General features: G+C 40.9%; 1 protein-coding gene across 1 annotated transcript in view; it reads right to left on the minus strand.

The window, feature by feature from the left end:
• The window catches only part of clmpb (CXADR like membrane protein b), an 80,084-nt gene that overhangs the window by 6,676 nt on the left and 54,896 nt on the right, over positions 1-18,512 (minus strand). The window contains exons 2-6 of the mRNA XM_030743905.1: positions 13,690-13,841; positions 6,868-7,072; positions 3,810-3,977; positions 2,353-2,475; positions 1,758-1,899 (exon numbers count right to left, since the gene is read on the minus strand). Coding sequence (XP_030599765.1) covers positions 1,758-1,899; positions 2,353-2,475; positions 3,810-3,977; positions 6,868-7,072; positions 13,690-13,841 — 790 coding nt within the window. The remainder of the gene's footprint in view (positions 1-1,757; positions 1,900-2,352; positions 2,476-3,809; positions 3,978-6,867; positions 7,073-13,689; positions 13,842-18,512) is intronic.

An 18,512-nucleotide genomic window follows, 5' to 3' on the forward strand; every position in this document is an offset into this window, starting at 1 on the left:
CAAAAGCCATACTCATGAGATCTGCATCACTAGCTGGTGGTCTGGTATAGCACATCAGTGGAAAAACCCAGACTCTTAACATGTTATGAAAACAGAAAAAACACTTCATTACCCCTACATTATTTACTCATTGTGTCCCTCAGCTACGCTGGATTATTCATTGCTACATCAGTAAATATGCACCTACATCAACTCCACTCTGTCACAAAAAAGTTGCTTTTACAAGGTCCACAGAGTCCACCTGTGCATTCAGGTCTTAAAGCAAGGAATAAACACTATTGTGAGATCTCAGCTCCATGTGCACACAGGCACACACTGAAATACAAGGGTGGTTTGAAAAGAAAGCTCTTAAAAGATAATCGATGACAACTACCTTGTAGTTGTTTCCCGTTTTAGACACACACACACACGAGCACAAAAACACACAGGCAGCACGACAGGATGACATCAAGCACATCATGAGACTTGCTTAGCTGTAGCTTAAAAACCGTTTCAGTGGAACTGGTGCTTAAGAGGCAACACATGGAGGTTAACCTGCACCGCTCAACTTCAGTCTATCAAACCAACCTTGTGTTAAGCAGAACGGTCTTACACTCTTATTTCAGAAAAATGTCACAATAACTCTTTTGAATTTATCTATTTTTTTTTTTTCATTATACAAAATGTAGGAAAAAACTGTTACATGGAGATTTAAACATGCAGACTCACATTATATAAGCATTTAACTGAATTTTTAATAGAATATATATGTATATATGTCATAAAAATTGCAAGAGCTAGTCATGAATTAATGTGAGAGCATAATCCTGGGAAGTAGAAGCGCTGACCTGGCCCCAGTTGGCTGAGGTAGGCTTTCAGGACTTCCCCACTCCCAACTCATCATAACTGAACGGTCGATCACATTGAGACACAATGGAAACTCCTTTAGTGTCTTTACTTCCTGGGTCATTGGTCAGATTTTAGTGAAACTTGCACACAGTGATCACCTAATGGGCCTTCACCCAAACTGTGCTCAAAGTCACGCACCCATTTGTCACATTTGTCTCAGTGGATTTTAATTCTCATTAGTTTATGCAAGATAGCCAAACAGTGACAAGAAAACTCATCACTTTCTTTCTTTACTTGACACTCTGTAGTAGCCTGCGAACTGTGATGGATCGTGAGCCAGATGAGCTCGTACATCACTGATGTTCTGCTTTATAAACTGATGTCTCAAACAGACAGTGGGCAAAAGTACTCTGCTGGTGTCATAACTGTAACTGTAATCATGGTAACCAAGGAAATGTTGAAAAGCTTGTTGTAAATCAGTGAAATTTACTTTTTAATGTGCGATTTACATTGTTAAGGGTGTTCTTTTTAAGACCAGAACCATGACCTAGTAGTTTTAGTGCATCTATGTAACCAGTGTCTAAATGTAATCAGATAGGTTGCTGTGTGATATGAAGGGGGTACCTCTTACATTCAAGCACAAATCAAAGGGGCTCCTGATGAAGACTCCAGAGTAGCTATAGCTACCAAATGAATGTAATGGTGGCTTGCTGATTAAGGGTATAATGTATAAATACACAAAACAGTCATCAACATTCAAACACTGAGTAATTACAGCTGGCAACAAATGTTTGAGTTCAACAAAAAGCTAAGAAAACAACAGCCCCACAGAGCCCCACATGTAACAGCGACTGACACATGAACACACAGAAAACCTGCAAAATGGGGAAGAAAAGAAACAATCATGGAAGAAATGATGATTAATGAACCTGATCTCATTTGGGGTCTCCTCCTCCTCGTACTTCTTCTTCTCTTTCTTCCGGAAGACGAGCCAGATGATTAATATCACAATGAGGACACCGAGGGATATTCCCACCACTGCACCCGCAACCATCCCCACATCCCTCACGTCTGTGAATAAGAAAGGAGGAGGTTGCATATTATTCATAGTTTTCCCATGAACTCTTAAATTTACAAACGCTTATCCTCCATGCCCATTTATTGGAAAAACACTCCTTACACAGCATCTGGGTTCAGTTTAAGGCTTGAAAACTGTTCCTGCTGAACTGCTATATGTGCCATTTTCTCTACACATGACCATAACTGTCTTGGGCCTCTGAGGCAGTGTACTACTTTGAGAATGAAACATGGCATGGAGCAGGGGTGGTGACCAGTAGCTAGCAATTTAGGCTTAGTCCAGTTGAAGCACTGGAGGAGAATGAAGAGGGTGATGGAAAGGCAGGCAGGAGAATGAATGTGTTTCCAGCTGCTGTTTAAAATAATAAACATCAATCAGAGTGGCAGTTTGGTGTGAGGTGAATGCTGTTAGGTCAGCTCCATCGCCCTTTTCCTCCCCAAACTCACGCTGCATTGTGACCTCAATGGTGCAGTTTTCCTCTCCCACATCATTGCTTGCAGTGCACCTGTAGACACCTGTGCTGTCCATGGTGAGATTTCTCAGGGTCACAATCTCTGGGTTCTTCAGATCTGAAGAACAAAACAAAAGCAAACACCCCCCCCAATGAATTATTGTGTGTTTAGCATTTTCATGTCAATTGGATAAGCAGAACAAGATTGATGCATGGATGGATGGATGGATGGATGGCTGGATTATATTTGCAGCACATGAAAGACAACTGAAATGCATATCATGGCTGAAGAAAGCGAGAGGTGGAAGAACTCGGAGGCAGAGAGAAAGAAAGACATTGATGAAGTGTTTATCTCAGAGAGAGGCCCAGAGCGATGAAGCCCCACAGTACCATGGGATATTTAGTTGTCCCCACCAATAACAGCCATCTCAGACCTAAAAATAACAACTGCTGAAGCAGTGTATCATTGTCCATTGGAATCTAATTAGATTGAACAGGTGTTGTTTGGTGGATGTCATTAATTTGAAAGGTTTTTAGTTGGACATGTGCAATTACGGAAGCCACTTAAACACTGGAGGGAAAACAGGGATTGGCACCCTGGGGTTGTTTCTCCTGGTCTAGAGAATATGCAATAGAGGAAAGTGCCCTACTATTAGCTTTTCCGTTATAAACCACTCCTGTTACTATTTAGAAGCAGATATGCCTGGTTACGATTCAAGAGGAATGCCAGAATCCACACCATGTGAGTGAAGTATGCCTCAAGGCTACTATGGCGCCAATGCTTCTGTGGTACAGAATATACTCTGAGCTGCCAATCCAGCTCTGCATATTACATTTGATTTTCTTCACTTTACACGCAATCCAAGAAAACACTCACACTGACTTTGTGCATGTAGGTATTCACTTGAGCCAGGCTGACATTTCAATGTCACAGATATATTCATCAGATCACAGTATCAGTGCTTGTGTTTATATAAGTCATCCCAATAGAGTACAACTAGAAATCACAAGGCTGTGTTCTGTTTGATTTTCTGGAAAAAAAAAAAGTAGTACATATTATGTAGTCCTGGGTTTACTGCTCAAATTTGGGGAGAGTGGCAAGCTCAAGGATAATAGAGGCATGAAGAATCAATGGATTAACTGGGATGATCTGAGCCCATCTGAGTGCCCTTGACCAAAGTGTTGCAAGTGTTAATTATTCTACTGAAGCAGCTCAAGGAGCAGCAGTAGACAATATAGCTGGCACCGGCAAATTTAGGTGTCAGTGTTTGCAAATGTATGAATGCGAAGATGGGAGGAGGTGAAGGAAAGATGACGTGCTCAGCAAAACTCTTCCTTGGACAAGCAGCCCATGAAAATCACTAATATGGAAATGAATCTTCGTGGCATTCCTCTGCAGAGGGCTGGAATGGTGAATCAGCATGTAAGTGTAATGGCAATTATTTTTCTTACCTATCAGTGCCAGGTTTGGCAGTTTGCCCAGACTCTTGCCTTTGTCCAGCACTCGCTCCCACTTGTAGCTAATGGGGTCTGAACCATCGCTGGATTTACAGCTCAGCTTGACATCACTGCCCTCTAGAAGCTTGCCATCCATCCAGCACCTCGGCTTGGAGGGCTTGACTGTAAGAACACATAAGAATCAAAAATGTTCGAATCAATATTTGCAATAAACAAGAAAACCTCTTATTGTATTGGAGTCTGAGAGTGTTTAACAAATGTATTAAACCACCTCTCATAAAAACAAGAAAACATCAAATCTGTCAAAAACTTGTTTAAAACTGAAAATTAAACTGTTATTTATTAGGGAAACAACAAAAAAAAATTGGTAACACTGGACTTGACCGAGAAGTCAGCAATTAATTAGGCGTGACATTCAGCCACTAAAACGAATTTTTCCTGTTTAGAAATACAAGTAAATAATGGTAATTTTGCATCTTAATCAAAAAAATAAAAAATAATATGCAGAATATGTAGAAACATAAAATAATTATTCTGGTAATTGTAATGTAACTGTTAATTTAGGTCAGCTGTGGCATAAACCATTCGGTGGTGGTCTAATAATTTTGTTAAGCACTGTATATACAATAAAATAATGAAGTAAAAATAAATATGTTCACCCAAACGATTACCAAATCTTAGGAAATTAATGCTAATATTTTTAATGAGTGCATATTATGTAGTCATTTGTTTGCCAGAGACACACACAGCTATTCTGCAGAAAATTGTAACCTGTGGGAATTATGTGGACTTGGAAGAATATTTCCCATTTCAGTTATAAGAAGCTCAAACAAATACTCTACAGTTCATAAAATCAATCATTTTTTGATGGGTAGGCTGAGACTTTTTATTTTAAATGTTCACGAATACTGAATTACAGTTTGCAACAGATTTTCAGTTTGCATAGCTGAATAAAAAAAATCTATTGAAGTATTGAGTTATTTTATAATGTAAATCTGAGTGAAACTGTCCAGCACCTGTGTTTATGACCCTGGAATAAAACACTACATTAAATGAAATGCAAAGATATAAAATATAGATAATAATATAGCTCGTTAAGTTGCATAAAGTTGAAATATTTTACATACATTGTAAACTTTAATTCAATTGTTCTATCAGTATTTTTTTTATTGGTGCAGTTGTTCATGAGGCATATGTTCAATTACTTTGCCACCACAGTCATTTCTGGCAACATAAATAGAAGAAAAAGCAAAATCATCCCATGGAGAATGGATCGAGTCGACCCCAAGGCCGGCTGTGAATACTTATGGTAATATGTTCTCATGTCAAAGGTTTTGGTCATAGTCCATTAGCTAAAGGCATAATACAGTATAGCTAGAATCTGCTGAGGCCTGCTCTGTTGGATACATGCTGAAAGGCACTGCTACACTTTAAAAGCATGAAAATAGCACACTGTTTTCTCCCTCCCAAGTGGCATATTTTTAGATCGCTGGTGAGCTAAATTTAAATATCTGTTTTGTATTTTTGTCACGCTGACATATTTCCAATGCTGACTTTTGTGTTTGGTTTTGGCTGCTTGTCAGCAAAGTTACGGCAGCAGTAACTATGAAATGCTAACATGCAGTGAATTAATGGTAGCCAGTGCATAAAATCAGATAGCTTATGAGCATTTCTCCCTTTGTTTGTCTTTCTTTTCTCTACACCCTGCAGGGTGTATCCTGCTCACGCACTCAGTAAAGAATATAATGAGAGGAGCTGATCAGGGAGCATTGATGCATTCGTCTGTGCGTCTCTAAGATCCGTCAGGGTCTGTTAGGCCGAACCGCAGAAGGAGCAGTTGGAGTGCATAACCTCAGCTCATAACCCCAATACAAACAAACAGAACACATACACATTTAGAATCTTCACATGCAAATCCACACACTCATCCAGGCATGATTGTGCAAGCTTACACATAAGCACAACCACTGGAGGAGCTCACAAACTCTGGCACAAGCACACACACGCACATGCAAATACATACACTCGCACACTGTCTCATGCCAAGCCAGCTACCAGCTCAGCTGCCAAGCCATTATCTTGGCGTGGGGAGTGAGAGAAAAATGCAAATGTTCGTCTCTCTCAAAATCAAAAGTGTCACTGCGAAGCTGAGGGCAATTTGTAAAATTCGAGGCACTAACTCACTGAAATGTCTTTATGGAAGAGAGAGGGGAGTGAGAGCGAGAGGATTAACAGACTATTCCATTAGAAAACCAATAACCATGGGTTGAACTAATCTCCCATGATGTTTTAATAAATCGGCTGCTTTTTTGACATTGAGAACGATCTCACTCCTCCCGCCGGACTTTGTAGCTGGCTTTTGCAGTATAGCTGCTTCCCATTTTGCTGTCTGTCCTTCATAGTTGTTTAGTTATTTGTGATATGCAGGCAGAAACACATATTGCCACTGAGGTAGTATTGCTTAGCATTTCATAGCCATCTACATAACGGGTATATGAGCAAAACAACAACGTTGTTGTATAAAAACAGACTTTTCTGTATATGCAAGATCTAAGTGCAACTTACACAAATAATATCTTTACGTAGCTCATCTTATTTTTTCAGTGTCATTCTCAGCTACTTAATTGATGACATGATGTGCATCAGACTTAGAGAAAAGCCTCTTCTATTTCCTTATACACAAATACACACAAATACTTTAGAATCTAGCTTGATATTTGCCCATATAATGCAGTCTCTAACTCAATCAATCATTTCTGTGCTCTTCCAAACCTTCTTGCATGTTTCTGGTCTCACCTCATCAACAAACCAATCCAAACGAACCCAAACAGCACGAACAAAATCAAATCACACCGTCTGAATCAAATTGAATCATTAGATCAGTCAGCATGACAGAGGAAATGTGCCAGGCTAATGATCCAGTGATTAGGTCTGTGTGTGTAAAAAGCCGTGTGTGTGTGTGTATGTGTGTGTGTATGAGCATTTTCCACATACAAATGAGTTTCTTCATACAGTAACCCGACGGCATGTGAACGGATGTGTCTACACTTACCCAATACAATGAGGTTGACTTGGCTCCAGTGGTACTTTCCCCCCGTCTTGACTTTACAGTAGTACTCCCCCGAGTCCGTCAGCAGCAGATCACTGATCAGTAAGGAGGCGTCTCCACCCAGGTACTCCCCAGCAAAGGATAGACGGCTGGGCTCGCCATCTATGTTCTCATTGGTATACACCTTGCCCCCAAAGAAGGTAATAATCTAGATGTGGAGAAAAGAATAATCAAGGGTTTATTTGAACATTGTTTATTGTTTTTAGTTCAGACCTTAAGATCTAGGCAGAGACTGTTGTCTGAAATGAAATTCTTGTGCAAGTGAAAAACTTGAAAAGCAGACAGACTGATTCACAATTGCCCTGCTTCTACTTAACTTGATTCTCCCTTTTCTTTAAAATAATTCTCCAGTTTCTTCTTGGACCTGGTACTAACATTTTAACAGCTGGCGATGTCAGTGTTTAACTGATTCATGCAACGAATTCCCCAAATACGATTTTCATGTCTTAACAGCACATTTGGTTCACTTAATTCCTATGTCCCAGCTGTAATACCCTTGATATATTTTACTGGTAGACTGCCATTTACATTTAAAATAACATGGCTCTAATGGTGTTGCATGCTCAGCTAAGACAGATCCACGTAGCCCCTCTCTGGAGGCACAGTCTTGAGAAAAACAGAATACCAGCACTCATGGGTAACATTGTTAACAATCACTTTTTAATTAACACTTGGGAAATAATATTTTACAAATGAATGCATTTGTTGGAATGTCGGAATCCTGCCAGTGTTCATTTAGCTGATTATCTGTGAGTGCTGTTATCTCTTTATAGTCTTTCTACAAGTAAAACTGTCAAATCGACCAAGTCTATTCTGCCGCTCAGATAAAAGATTAAAGTAGCCACAGTGGCACTGATATGATGTCACCACAAAATAGACCACAAAACAAAACTTATGCCTCACAAACAACATAGCACATAGTATCACATAATCCATTTTCAAATGGAATATATGAATGAACTTTGTTGGATTAATGTCTTGCAAGAAGTTACTTTTACAACTTTTATTAAAAAAAAAAAAAAGAAAAAGCCAGTTCTGAGGCCATTATGGTCAGATTATGCCATTTATTCTCTTGGCATCTTAGCAGAGGCCAAGAGCGTAAACGGCCTGTTCTCCAAATACGTATCCAGGGTGGTGTGACACCACATCCTTGCACCTGCTCAGTCTCAGCTGCGGGTGGATTTTGATACGTAGCACCAACTGGCTGTTGAACCTAAGAGCAGACCACAGCCACCTCCCAGAACAAGAAGCAATCACAAATGCAGACTTCCAACAAAAGAGCTGGACAGTACCGGTACCTCGCATGATTCATGCCTATTAGCTTAAGAAGCTTACAGCACTCCAGAGTGCCTGGCAGCACAAATAAGTGGGGTGCTAACAACAGGTACTTATCCAGACTGGATGACACAGGGCAGGACAATCCTGATCGCGAAGGGTTTGTGCCACACAAAGGCACAAATCCGTTAAGCTTCCAACTGATTACCTGCCTCTCTACAACATGGAAGCTCCTCCCAGGTGTCATGGCAACCAAGATGAGTAGGCAGGAGTCAACACACGAGCAAAGCTCAGAGGGGCAATGGAAACAACAACAACATAGCACCAGCTGCTGGTTGATAGAGCAGTGCTCTAAGAGCAGGCAGATCAGCCTGAGCACAACCTGCACTGATTACAAGAAAGTCTACAACTCAGTACCCCCACATGGACGCTGGAGTGCTTGATGCTATATAAAGTTAACAAAACACTGACAACCTTCATCAGGAATTCATTGTGACTGTGGAAGACAACACCAAAGGACAACTCTAATGTTGTCTGCACTGACTGCAGGAAGTACTGTAGAAGCTCAATCTGTGTGTTAACTGGTGACAGGCCCTGCGACCCTTATGTGGGTCCATCCACCCAATGGATGATAGTCTATTTTTCCTCTATAATTTGTTTTTTTTTTTTCATTCTTTGAGTACAACTTTGTCTGCATCACAAAATGACTAAAACAAAAAATAAATATCAGATGACGTGTATCCACTGTACCAGGTAAGTACACAAAACCATGTTTGTGCTAGAGCCTGCAATTGACGCAATCTATTTTTTTCCTTTTTTCCTTTTATTTACCACAATGTTCATTGATGTTTGCAGAGACTGGGTCTTCAAAGGAATAAAAATGAGCTAATTTGAAGTTTCACTGTAGACATGTAGCATCCATAAACCTACATCTGAAAGCTTTCATTTTCTCTTCTCTGCCTCTTTACAGTTTGTCTTTGTTTATTTCAGTCCTTTCCTTGTGTGTCTTTTGCTCTCTCATGCTCTTGCTTCATCTGCGCACACACACACAAACAGAAACAAACACAGCTGTCACAGTGGCCTATTACTCAGGGCAAGTGAGAGCCTGCAGATGGGGACTGCTAAATGCTGGTGCCACAGTGCATCAGTGCCTAAGAAACAGGGGCACCTGCTGTGGTCACAGGTGACGACTGGCCATTTGCACACACACGTATATACCCAGACCTACCCACAAACTAGCCTTCTAAGCAAACATGTAATGCAAACAGAAATGCATTACTGTACCAAAGCCACAGACACAAAGTAACCGGGCACTGCCACCAAAAGTAAGAAGGGCATATTTTAAAGTACCTGACCTCAGGCACACAAATGTTGCCTTCATGAAATCTGAATATTAATTACTCACAGACATGTGAGTGTAAACCAAACCACATTTGTATGTGTATTTATGCTCCTGGTCATATCAGGGTGTCTGTTAGTTTACCGTGCTATTAAAGTGAGGGTCTTTGTTTATTTAGTAAAATACTATGTGCAGGTATTTAAGCTTCTTTGCCTTTTCTAGCTTTAAAGGTAACAAAAAGAAAACAAAACAGAATCAGAACGATGACCCTACTCAGTACATATCACAGAAATATTAGTAGATAGATTATTTGAAGTCTTGAGCCACCTCTCATTTCTTTGTATTTTGCCAGAAAAATGGGAAATAGGTGCATCAGTTTATTAAAACATGCAAACATACATAGAAATGCAGTATATATGGGAAAAACAAAGTTTGTACAATTCTAACAAGCTTTAAAATCAATATTTGGTATGGATATCTTTATTCTTCAACACAGCCTGAACTCTCTTAGGTGGCCTTCTTGCAATGTCTTTAAGTATTCTTCGGGAATAGTTCTCCAGGTTTCTTGAAGGACTTTCAAAGCTTTTCTCTGGATGGTGGCTGCCTGATTCAACACTGCTTCAATAATGTTGAGGTCCTGGCTGTGGAGCGGCAAATCCATGAATTGACTGGCCTTCCATTGTTTGTCTGTGTAGATTCTCAGTCATCCAGGTCATAGTAGTCTCTGGAGCTTGAAAAAGGGCGACTGGACTTCTTTTTGTTTCTTGAAGACGTTTCACCTCTCATCCGAAAGGCTTCTTCAGTTCTCAACCAAATGGTGGAGAGACCCAGGTATTTAAACCCCTGTGGGCGTAGTCCCCTGGAGGTGGTTATGACCCTCTATTGATCATGTGCTTGAACACATGTGCCCAGGTGTGAAGGGGGCGTGGGTCATATTTAATCAGTGGTTTCAGTTGAAACCAATTTAGGACTCCGCTCCATTGTTTCCTGTGGCCTATTGAGGTCACTGGAACAAAGACGTCTCAACCCCCATTCACACCTTTGTTCCAGTGACCTCAATAGGCCACAGGAAACAATGGAGCGGAGTCCTAAATTGGTTTCAACTGAAACCACTGATTAAATATGACCCACGCCCCCTTCACACCTGGGCACATGTGTTCACGCACATGATCAATAGAGGGTCATAACCACCTCCAGGGGACTACGCCCACAGGGGTTTAAATACCTGGGTCTCTCCACCATTTGGTTGAGAACTGAAGAAGCCTTTCGGATGAGAGGTGAAACGTCTTCAAGAAACAAAAAGAAGTCCAGTCGCCTTTTTCAAGCTCCAGAGACTTCCATTGTTTGTTTTTCTGTCCAGGTATGCTTTTACTGGATTATACATGTAAGTGTGTTTGGGATCATTGTCATGCTGAAAAACGAAGCTGTTACCAACCCCATGCTTTCCAGATGGTATTGCATGGTGGATCAAAATCTGCTGGTACTTTTCTGTGTTCATAAATTCCAGCAATTTTGACAAGATCCCAAACACCACTGGCTGAAATGCAGCTGCAAAGCACAACAGAGCCTCCAGCATGATTTACAGAGAGCTGTAGACACAATGGCAGTCTCTCCTGACATCCTCCGTACATGTTGATGACAATTTGAACACACACACACACACACACACACACACACACACACATATATATATATATATATATATATATATATATATATATATATATATATATATATATATATATATATATATATATCCCAATGATCTTTTATATAGTTAAAGGGTTAAAGATCATTAAAGATCATTGGGACAAGATTATACCAACAGTTTAAAAGTTAAATATTTAAGCCATTTGACTTTTAAACTGCTGCCCATAAATAATTTTATAATCAATGAAAATACACAGAGGAAAAAAAAAAGTAGACACAGACACTGTCATTTTACTCTAGTATTGATGAATATATTTATAACCTCTGTGGATGATAATTGTCCTTGTAATAATGCCAGTTCAATATGTTCAGTTTTATATGCTGAAGGGCAGCAATTATGCACTAGAAACAGCAACAACACACAATGCAAACTAACAAATGTGGCACTGTGGCAGGGGCAATATTCCAGGAAAGGAAGACAGTGAAATTAATAACTTCATCTTTAATGAGGATACTATTAACCACCTCTGGTCTTTGCTGAAAGTATCAAAGTATTTTTGAGTAACTTGCATAATTTAAGACCAGCACATTGGGAGAACAATGGGAGAGGGGCAGTTATTTTTCTTTTACAATTCATCTGACTAAATGGAGTTGAATTTTGTGCCCGTCTGTGTCTTTAACACATGTAGCCTGTACATTTGCTAACAGAGGCTAAATGTTGACAAGATGCTCTTTCCATCTCAACACGGCCTTCCAGCAGAACAAAAGAATGATTTATTCATTCAGCTACAGGCATAGTCTCTTTCCTAATCAAATTTTCAAACGTTTGATTTTAATTAATGGCGCCTTCAATGTTATCCTCCCGTTAAATATTCATCGCAATGTGGCAGCCCCAGTCTGAATCATCAAAGCGTAAGGCACCAGTTTTCTCCTTTCTTTCATTTCTAGCCCCGCCGTTTCCCCTCCACACTCTACTATTCGTTCCTTTCTCTGTGCCAACACAAGAGTGCATGAACAAATGGGCTCAGAAGAGAATGGAAATCTCTTCCTTCCAACAGAAAGCTAGTGAGATGTTTTGCTCTCCCTATCTTTCTCTCTCACTCTGTTATCAGATACTGTGCTCAATTTGGGTGAAAAAAAAAAGGCAATTTTTCAAAGACCAGTAAAATAATACCAGAATGTTATCAAAAGGATTTAAAACACAAAACCGAATTAGCCATTTAAAGATTTCAGTTATCCTTCTGGTTCAGGCTGAAAGACACTATGAAGCTAGAATTAGAATATATTACACATGCTGCTAACCACGATTTAAAAATACATACGCGGGGGACTATGTATAAAAAAGGCTGTATGTCCTTCATAGTTAATGTAATACTTTTGTTAAACTACTTGAATCAAAGCTGGAAGTCTGCACTTCAATCAATGTGGATGCGTACGCTGAAAATAAAAAAAGCTTCTGTAAAAATACAGTACAGTGTATTATTTTAAAATGAACAACACATTGCACTGTGGTAATTTTTTACAGACATTTTTCTGTTTTGAAAGTTACCATTTCCAGAAAATGCCCATAAATGTACAAAATAAAACAAAAAATAAAATAATGTAATAATGTACTCTAATGTCATTGCCCCCCAACTTTTGTACATAGTTGTTAGATTGCCTTTGTACCCACAGTGTATTATCATTGCTTCTACCTGACTGCTGATTTTGTCTTCTTATCTGACCTTTTGAGACCTTTTCCCCTCAGTGTTGCCTTCTCTGCTTACCTCTCTGACTGCCTGGTTGTATAAGAGCCCTGATGTGGTTATTAAACAGTGGATTTTGGACTTTATCTTGTTGTTTGGTTCAATTGTCAATTCTGAGTTCTTCTGGGGTACCTGGTTGTTGCAGCTGTAATCTCCAAGTGTCTCTATAATTACATATTTTACAAAGATAACAGGAATTTGTCAGCTTGAAAGTGCTGAAAACTTCATTGGGCCTGCTTTTCATTTCTAGTTGCTATCAGTGTTAGAAATATGAAATATGTCGGTGGACTTGTAGCACGCTTGTTCTTTGTGAATGCCACTAAAAATTGAAGTGCCTAAGTAATTTTGGGGATTGTGTTAATGTGCAACTATTATGGTTCCTGCTGGAAATCAAAGAGCATAAACGCAAATGGAGGAAAGCTAGAGGAACGATAAAATGTTTGTTTATGTGTGAAAAAGGGAAGGAGAAAGGAGAGAAAAAAAGAAGAAAAAATATGTGAGGTACTTAAAGTATATACCTGTACCTCACATGTTGTCATTCTCTTTTTATATATCAAATTCAGTAGTTGTGTTTTAGCCAAAATGTCACTGTCATTGTCATTTCATCCTGGCAAAGGTCAGTCTTGATGTTCCAATAACTTTGTAGCAACTACTAAATATTATCCAAGTCACGGCAGAGCAAGATTACAAGGAACCTTTACCCACTGATATGCTTGTAAACTGTATTAAATGCAGGAGAAAAAAAAGCTATCTTACCACTTTCTGTTTGGAGTTTGGTTTCTGCAGTAGCCACTCAATGTCCAGAGAGCTGGATGATGGGAACTGGTGGTGGCATGGCAAGGTGGCATTGTCCCCAACGACCTTCTTCATTTCTGTCTGTGCCCCCACTGACAGAAGGCTAATTAGAACTGAGGAAGAACAAGAGAGAGATAGGGAAAAAAAATTGAGAGAGAGGTAGAGACATGTCAGATGGGGCCACTAGCTTGATCCAAGCTTGAGGCAACAGACAGATGCTGTGGATAGGAAGTGAAACCACGATGATAGAGGAGACTGGGATAGAAAATGCATCCAGACACCAAAAAGAGAAAGAATGTATGGATTCAGGTTGCAGGGAATGAAGTTTGGTTCAGCAGGTGAATGAAAAGTATTATGATGAGCAAACACAGCTGCAGTTTTGGGAAATTACGGATAAGTAGAGTCCCGATACATCTGACACATGGACAGTTCTGCTGCCTCCCCCCCAAAAACTGAAGAGATACAATTGATGAGTCACTTGCATTGCAAAAAAAAAAAAAATCCCAAATCTTTCCCTGGCCATATTCCTATTAACAGTGAATGTCAGTGTGGAAACTATTTCGAGATTGGACAGACAAAGGAACATACGTACTAAAAACTCCCACAGTTGACTCAGTTAAGAGTGAGGGCTTCGGTAAAAGGTAGCAATTATTGTGAGTGTGTGCACAAGTGAGTGACTTTGGGCACTGGCCAGACTAGCAGGGCCTGTGTCTCAGTGGGGGAGCAGCAAGGCTAATTTATTGGAGGATGCTGGACAGCCTAGAGGGCTTGAGTGGAATTAGCCAGAGGCGTCACAGGGGATGCGGGGAAAGTGAAACTGTAGCTGGTGTTGGCGTGCGTGTGTGTGTGTGTGTGCGTGCGTGTGTGTTGGATTGTGTGTGTCTAGAAGCAGTGGTGCAATGGTGAGATATTTTTCTCTCTCCACCTGGTAGAAAGACTGCAGAGCTCTACTGTGCTTACACGCTCAGATGTGACATATATTTTTGGCTCTGCTATATTCATCTCAACTACCTGCTTTTAATTTAATTGCTGAATGAGCCAATAGCTCCAGGGGAATTTGCTTAAAATTAGTTATCCTGCCTAACAGATGCTCATTTGAAGTGAAATGTTCAGACTGTGTAAATATTGTTACAACTATTCATTATCATGCCCCCTAATAGAAACTTAATATAGCCCCCTGTTTGAAAAGAATAAATAAACATGGTGTGAGACACATATCTGAATGAAAGCTATGCACGTTGACAGGTGTTGTGTCTGTGCTGGAGTGATTCAATCCAGCGATACTGATTGACAGAATGCTTTTGTGTTTAGCAGACACATTCGGATGCCGTCAAATGTTCCACAGGACGCCACGTGAATGCATCAGCGCCTAGTGGGCGCCTGTCCACTTGTGGACTGGTTCACCCTCATAGGCACTAACATCCTATCCCATAAGTGATCTCTGGGCCAATGAAAATGTCAGTTCGGTGATGTGAAACCAGTGAGTCAGTGCTGATGCGGCACACAGAGACAAAGAGTAACCTCGCAGAAACTAATTCTGCTAAAACAGCTTCATCCATACTGCGATGACATCATCTGGTGGATTTCAGCAGCTCTTCAAGTTTTGATCAAGAGGTTGTACACATTGGCGGCAAAGTTAAAACCCCTGATGGCAGAGTGATTAACACTGATCATCGTGGAAGAATGCAGTAGTTCTCCAGAGAAACCATGGGCTCAGGCATTCACAGAGGCAGCACGAAGGGGGACAACACAATTTTAGGCTGGTGGTTTTAATGTTGTGGCTTGTGTATAGATTATTATTAATTTTATTTTTTGAAATGATCATTAATATGATTTTTCTGAAACGTATGCCGCTGTGTGTGTGTTATAATCTTAGCTTCTGTGTTCCATTTTCTGATGGCCAGAGGGGCATGTATATTAGTGGATGTGCGTTCCTCCCTTTGAAACTTTTGGACCTTCCTGTGTTTAGAACGTACAAGCTCCTGTTTAATCACATAAACCAAAGACACTGCTTGTTAGGTTAACTGGTGACTCTAAATTGGCATTTTGGTTATCCGCCACTTTGTTACCCCTTTGATCGACTGGTGACCTCTCCAGGGTGTACTTTGCCTTTTGCCCTATGTCAGTCAGGTTATGCTTCGACCCCCAGCTACCCTGAGTAGGAAAAGGAGTTAAAAAATGCATGGATGAGCGGATGGATAGCAGGTAACCGCCCAAGCCACATTTTATGCAGCCCTGAGCAGAATCACAAAGAGAGGGATAAAACCACAGTCAACACTACTTTTTCCTGCGATGGATACCTGCCAGTCGCTAAAGGGCTTCAGTTTGACACCGGGCTTGTTTTGTGATTCAGTTTGTTTTGCTCTGAGAAGCTGATGCTCTAGAGTGCCATCCAGTGGTAATGAAAGTTCCATACAGTATGAATCCTCAATATGTCTCTATTTTCTGAGTCCCCCACTATAAATTTGAGCTTTGGGCTACTCACTGTCAATTAAATTTAAAGTTTCCAATTGGCATTTGGAGAGGAAGAATGAGGGGGATGGAAAGTACTTTGTGGTCGTTTGAGTGCTTCTGTGTCCCTTTGGCAACCGAGGAGCGATAGGACAAATTGCTGAGGTCCTTCTGCTCTGCTGGCCCACCTGCCCAGTTCAAATCATTAGTCAGCAGAAAAGGATGGGCCACCTCACAGAGAAGCTTCTGCGCCCTAAAGGTATCCCCGTTCATGACTTTTTAATGCAGTGTTCACAGGGGTCATTCATCTTGTTGGCCTCCCTGCTGATATTGCCTTGAATGTCAGAAAAGAGAGTGAGGGCTTTGCAGCATTAGAGAACATTCAAGGAATATTCAGGAAGAGAGTTCAGACCATGTGTGAATGCACAGCTGGTTCGGCTTAATGGTGCAAGTTAATGCTTGATGGTGGTACAGGGTCTGCTGGGAGACCTGTGCCCACTCAGCTCCTCAGGCTAGCCTCTGTAATCAGTGATCCCACAGTCATCAGCAGCCCGGGGCTGAACCCGGCACTGTGTAGCTGGCCTGATAAGAGCTTTGTGTTTCCCTCCTCATCTCCCACCTCATTCTTAACTGCCCACTGCTTCAGCTGTAGGCTCTGTAAATGGAAGAGTTTCCCTGAAAGATAGATAGGGCCTATGTGTGTGAAGAATGAGTGGAATTGCCATCTTTTCCCACACAAAGTATTTTACTTTTCATTAGCTGTCTCTAAACTGACCTTCAAGAAAATGACCTGGGTCAGCTCACTAACTTTGACATTGCTGGCATTAAATATGTTCTTCATCATCCAACAGTGAGGTTTTCAGTTTCATGTATTGTATATACACTGTATTTCTCAGAAAAAAACAAAGCAAGAGCCAAATATTTTTTCCATCTGTGACAGAGAATATATTTCATTTTTAACAGAAAGAATTGGCAGACAAATCAGAGGGGGATGGGGGTTGTTTGGCCGGTATGCAGTCCACGCTACCCACTTTCCCATTTATTTATGGTCTCGCAGAGGGGCTTTTGTGCTGTGGAATGGATGACACAGTGCTCCCAAAATAAGCTTGCCTTGATGTGAGTTTGAGCTTGCATTTGGTTTGGCCTCATTCACCGTGTGCACAGCTGGGGTGGTTGGACTGCAAGACCCCATCATTTGTGTCAACATCAACACATCAACTATGAGACACACCGGAATTAATCTCGATGGCAGATTTGCACACACTATGGAAATTCTGTTTGGCTTTACTATGGGCTCACGACCTTGGGTTTCAATTTGCACTTAGGTGACCCAGAAACAATAAAAAAATATGAGCCATATTACCTTCAGCCTCAGTAACAGTCGTGGTCCCAGTAGCATGTATGCTTTCACGTGTCTTTATGAGATTCCACAGGGCCACGGAAAAGACCATCTAAATAAACATGGTCATCTTCAGGGGGAGATAAATGTGGTAAGGACTTGCGATATGGTTGCTTGTGCCATATCCCAAGGTATATCCTCCATCTCTCTCTCTCTCTCTCTCTCTCTCTCTCTCTATCATTGTGCCTTCTTGTTCCAGCTCTGTTTGGCTCAGCTTCATGCTCCCATTTGTGGCTATAGGTTCAGTCTTCACCCACAGAAAGAAAGGGAAGAAGACGATCATAATTAACAAAAGTGGGAGCTGAGAGAGAGAGAGAGAGAGAGAGAGAGAGAGAGAGTGCGAGACACATTTGACAAAGAGAGCGAGAGGCTTGGGTGAAATATGGAGGAACCAATTTCTATGAAAAGGCCCTAGGGGGAGTTGTGCTCCAGTAAATCCGCCTTACAGAGCCCTGCAATCTCATTATAGTGTAGCCAGTGAGACGGACAGACAGACAAACAAGACAGGCCTGTATCTTTTGCACTGCCCAAAGTCAAGCCCCATATCCCCTCAGTCAGCACATCAGCCTGGCTGGGGCCTTTGCCATGTCCAAAGCTTATGACCTCTGGTACTCAAACACAGCACATCCGAAAGGGGTGGGGGTGGGGGGGACAGTGACAGGACAGAGAAAAATGGGTTGAGGGAGGGGTGGAGGAATGGTGCAATGCTTTGATTTGAGCACTTATGGTAGACTAAATCACTGGTGTGGATGAAGGATTATGCCATCACAAAGGTGATTTTAGACACAGGTTAGCAGATCCACAAAAAAAAAAGAAAGACTGGAGGCACTGCTGTTTATCTTTTTCGACATTTTCCTGCTGTGTGCATTCATGTGTATTTTCTTCATGCTGCTGTATGGAATACATCCACAGACATCTACATTTCATGTAAATG

This window comes from Archocentrus centrarchus, chromosome 13 (assembly GCF_007364275.1).
Source record: "Archocentrus centrarchus isolate MPI-CPG fArcCen1 chromosome 13, fArcCen1, whole genome shotgun sequence".
Classification (NCBI taxonomy): Eukaryota; Metazoa; Chordata; class Actinopteri; order Cichliformes; family Cichlidae; genus Archocentrus; species Archocentrus centrarchus.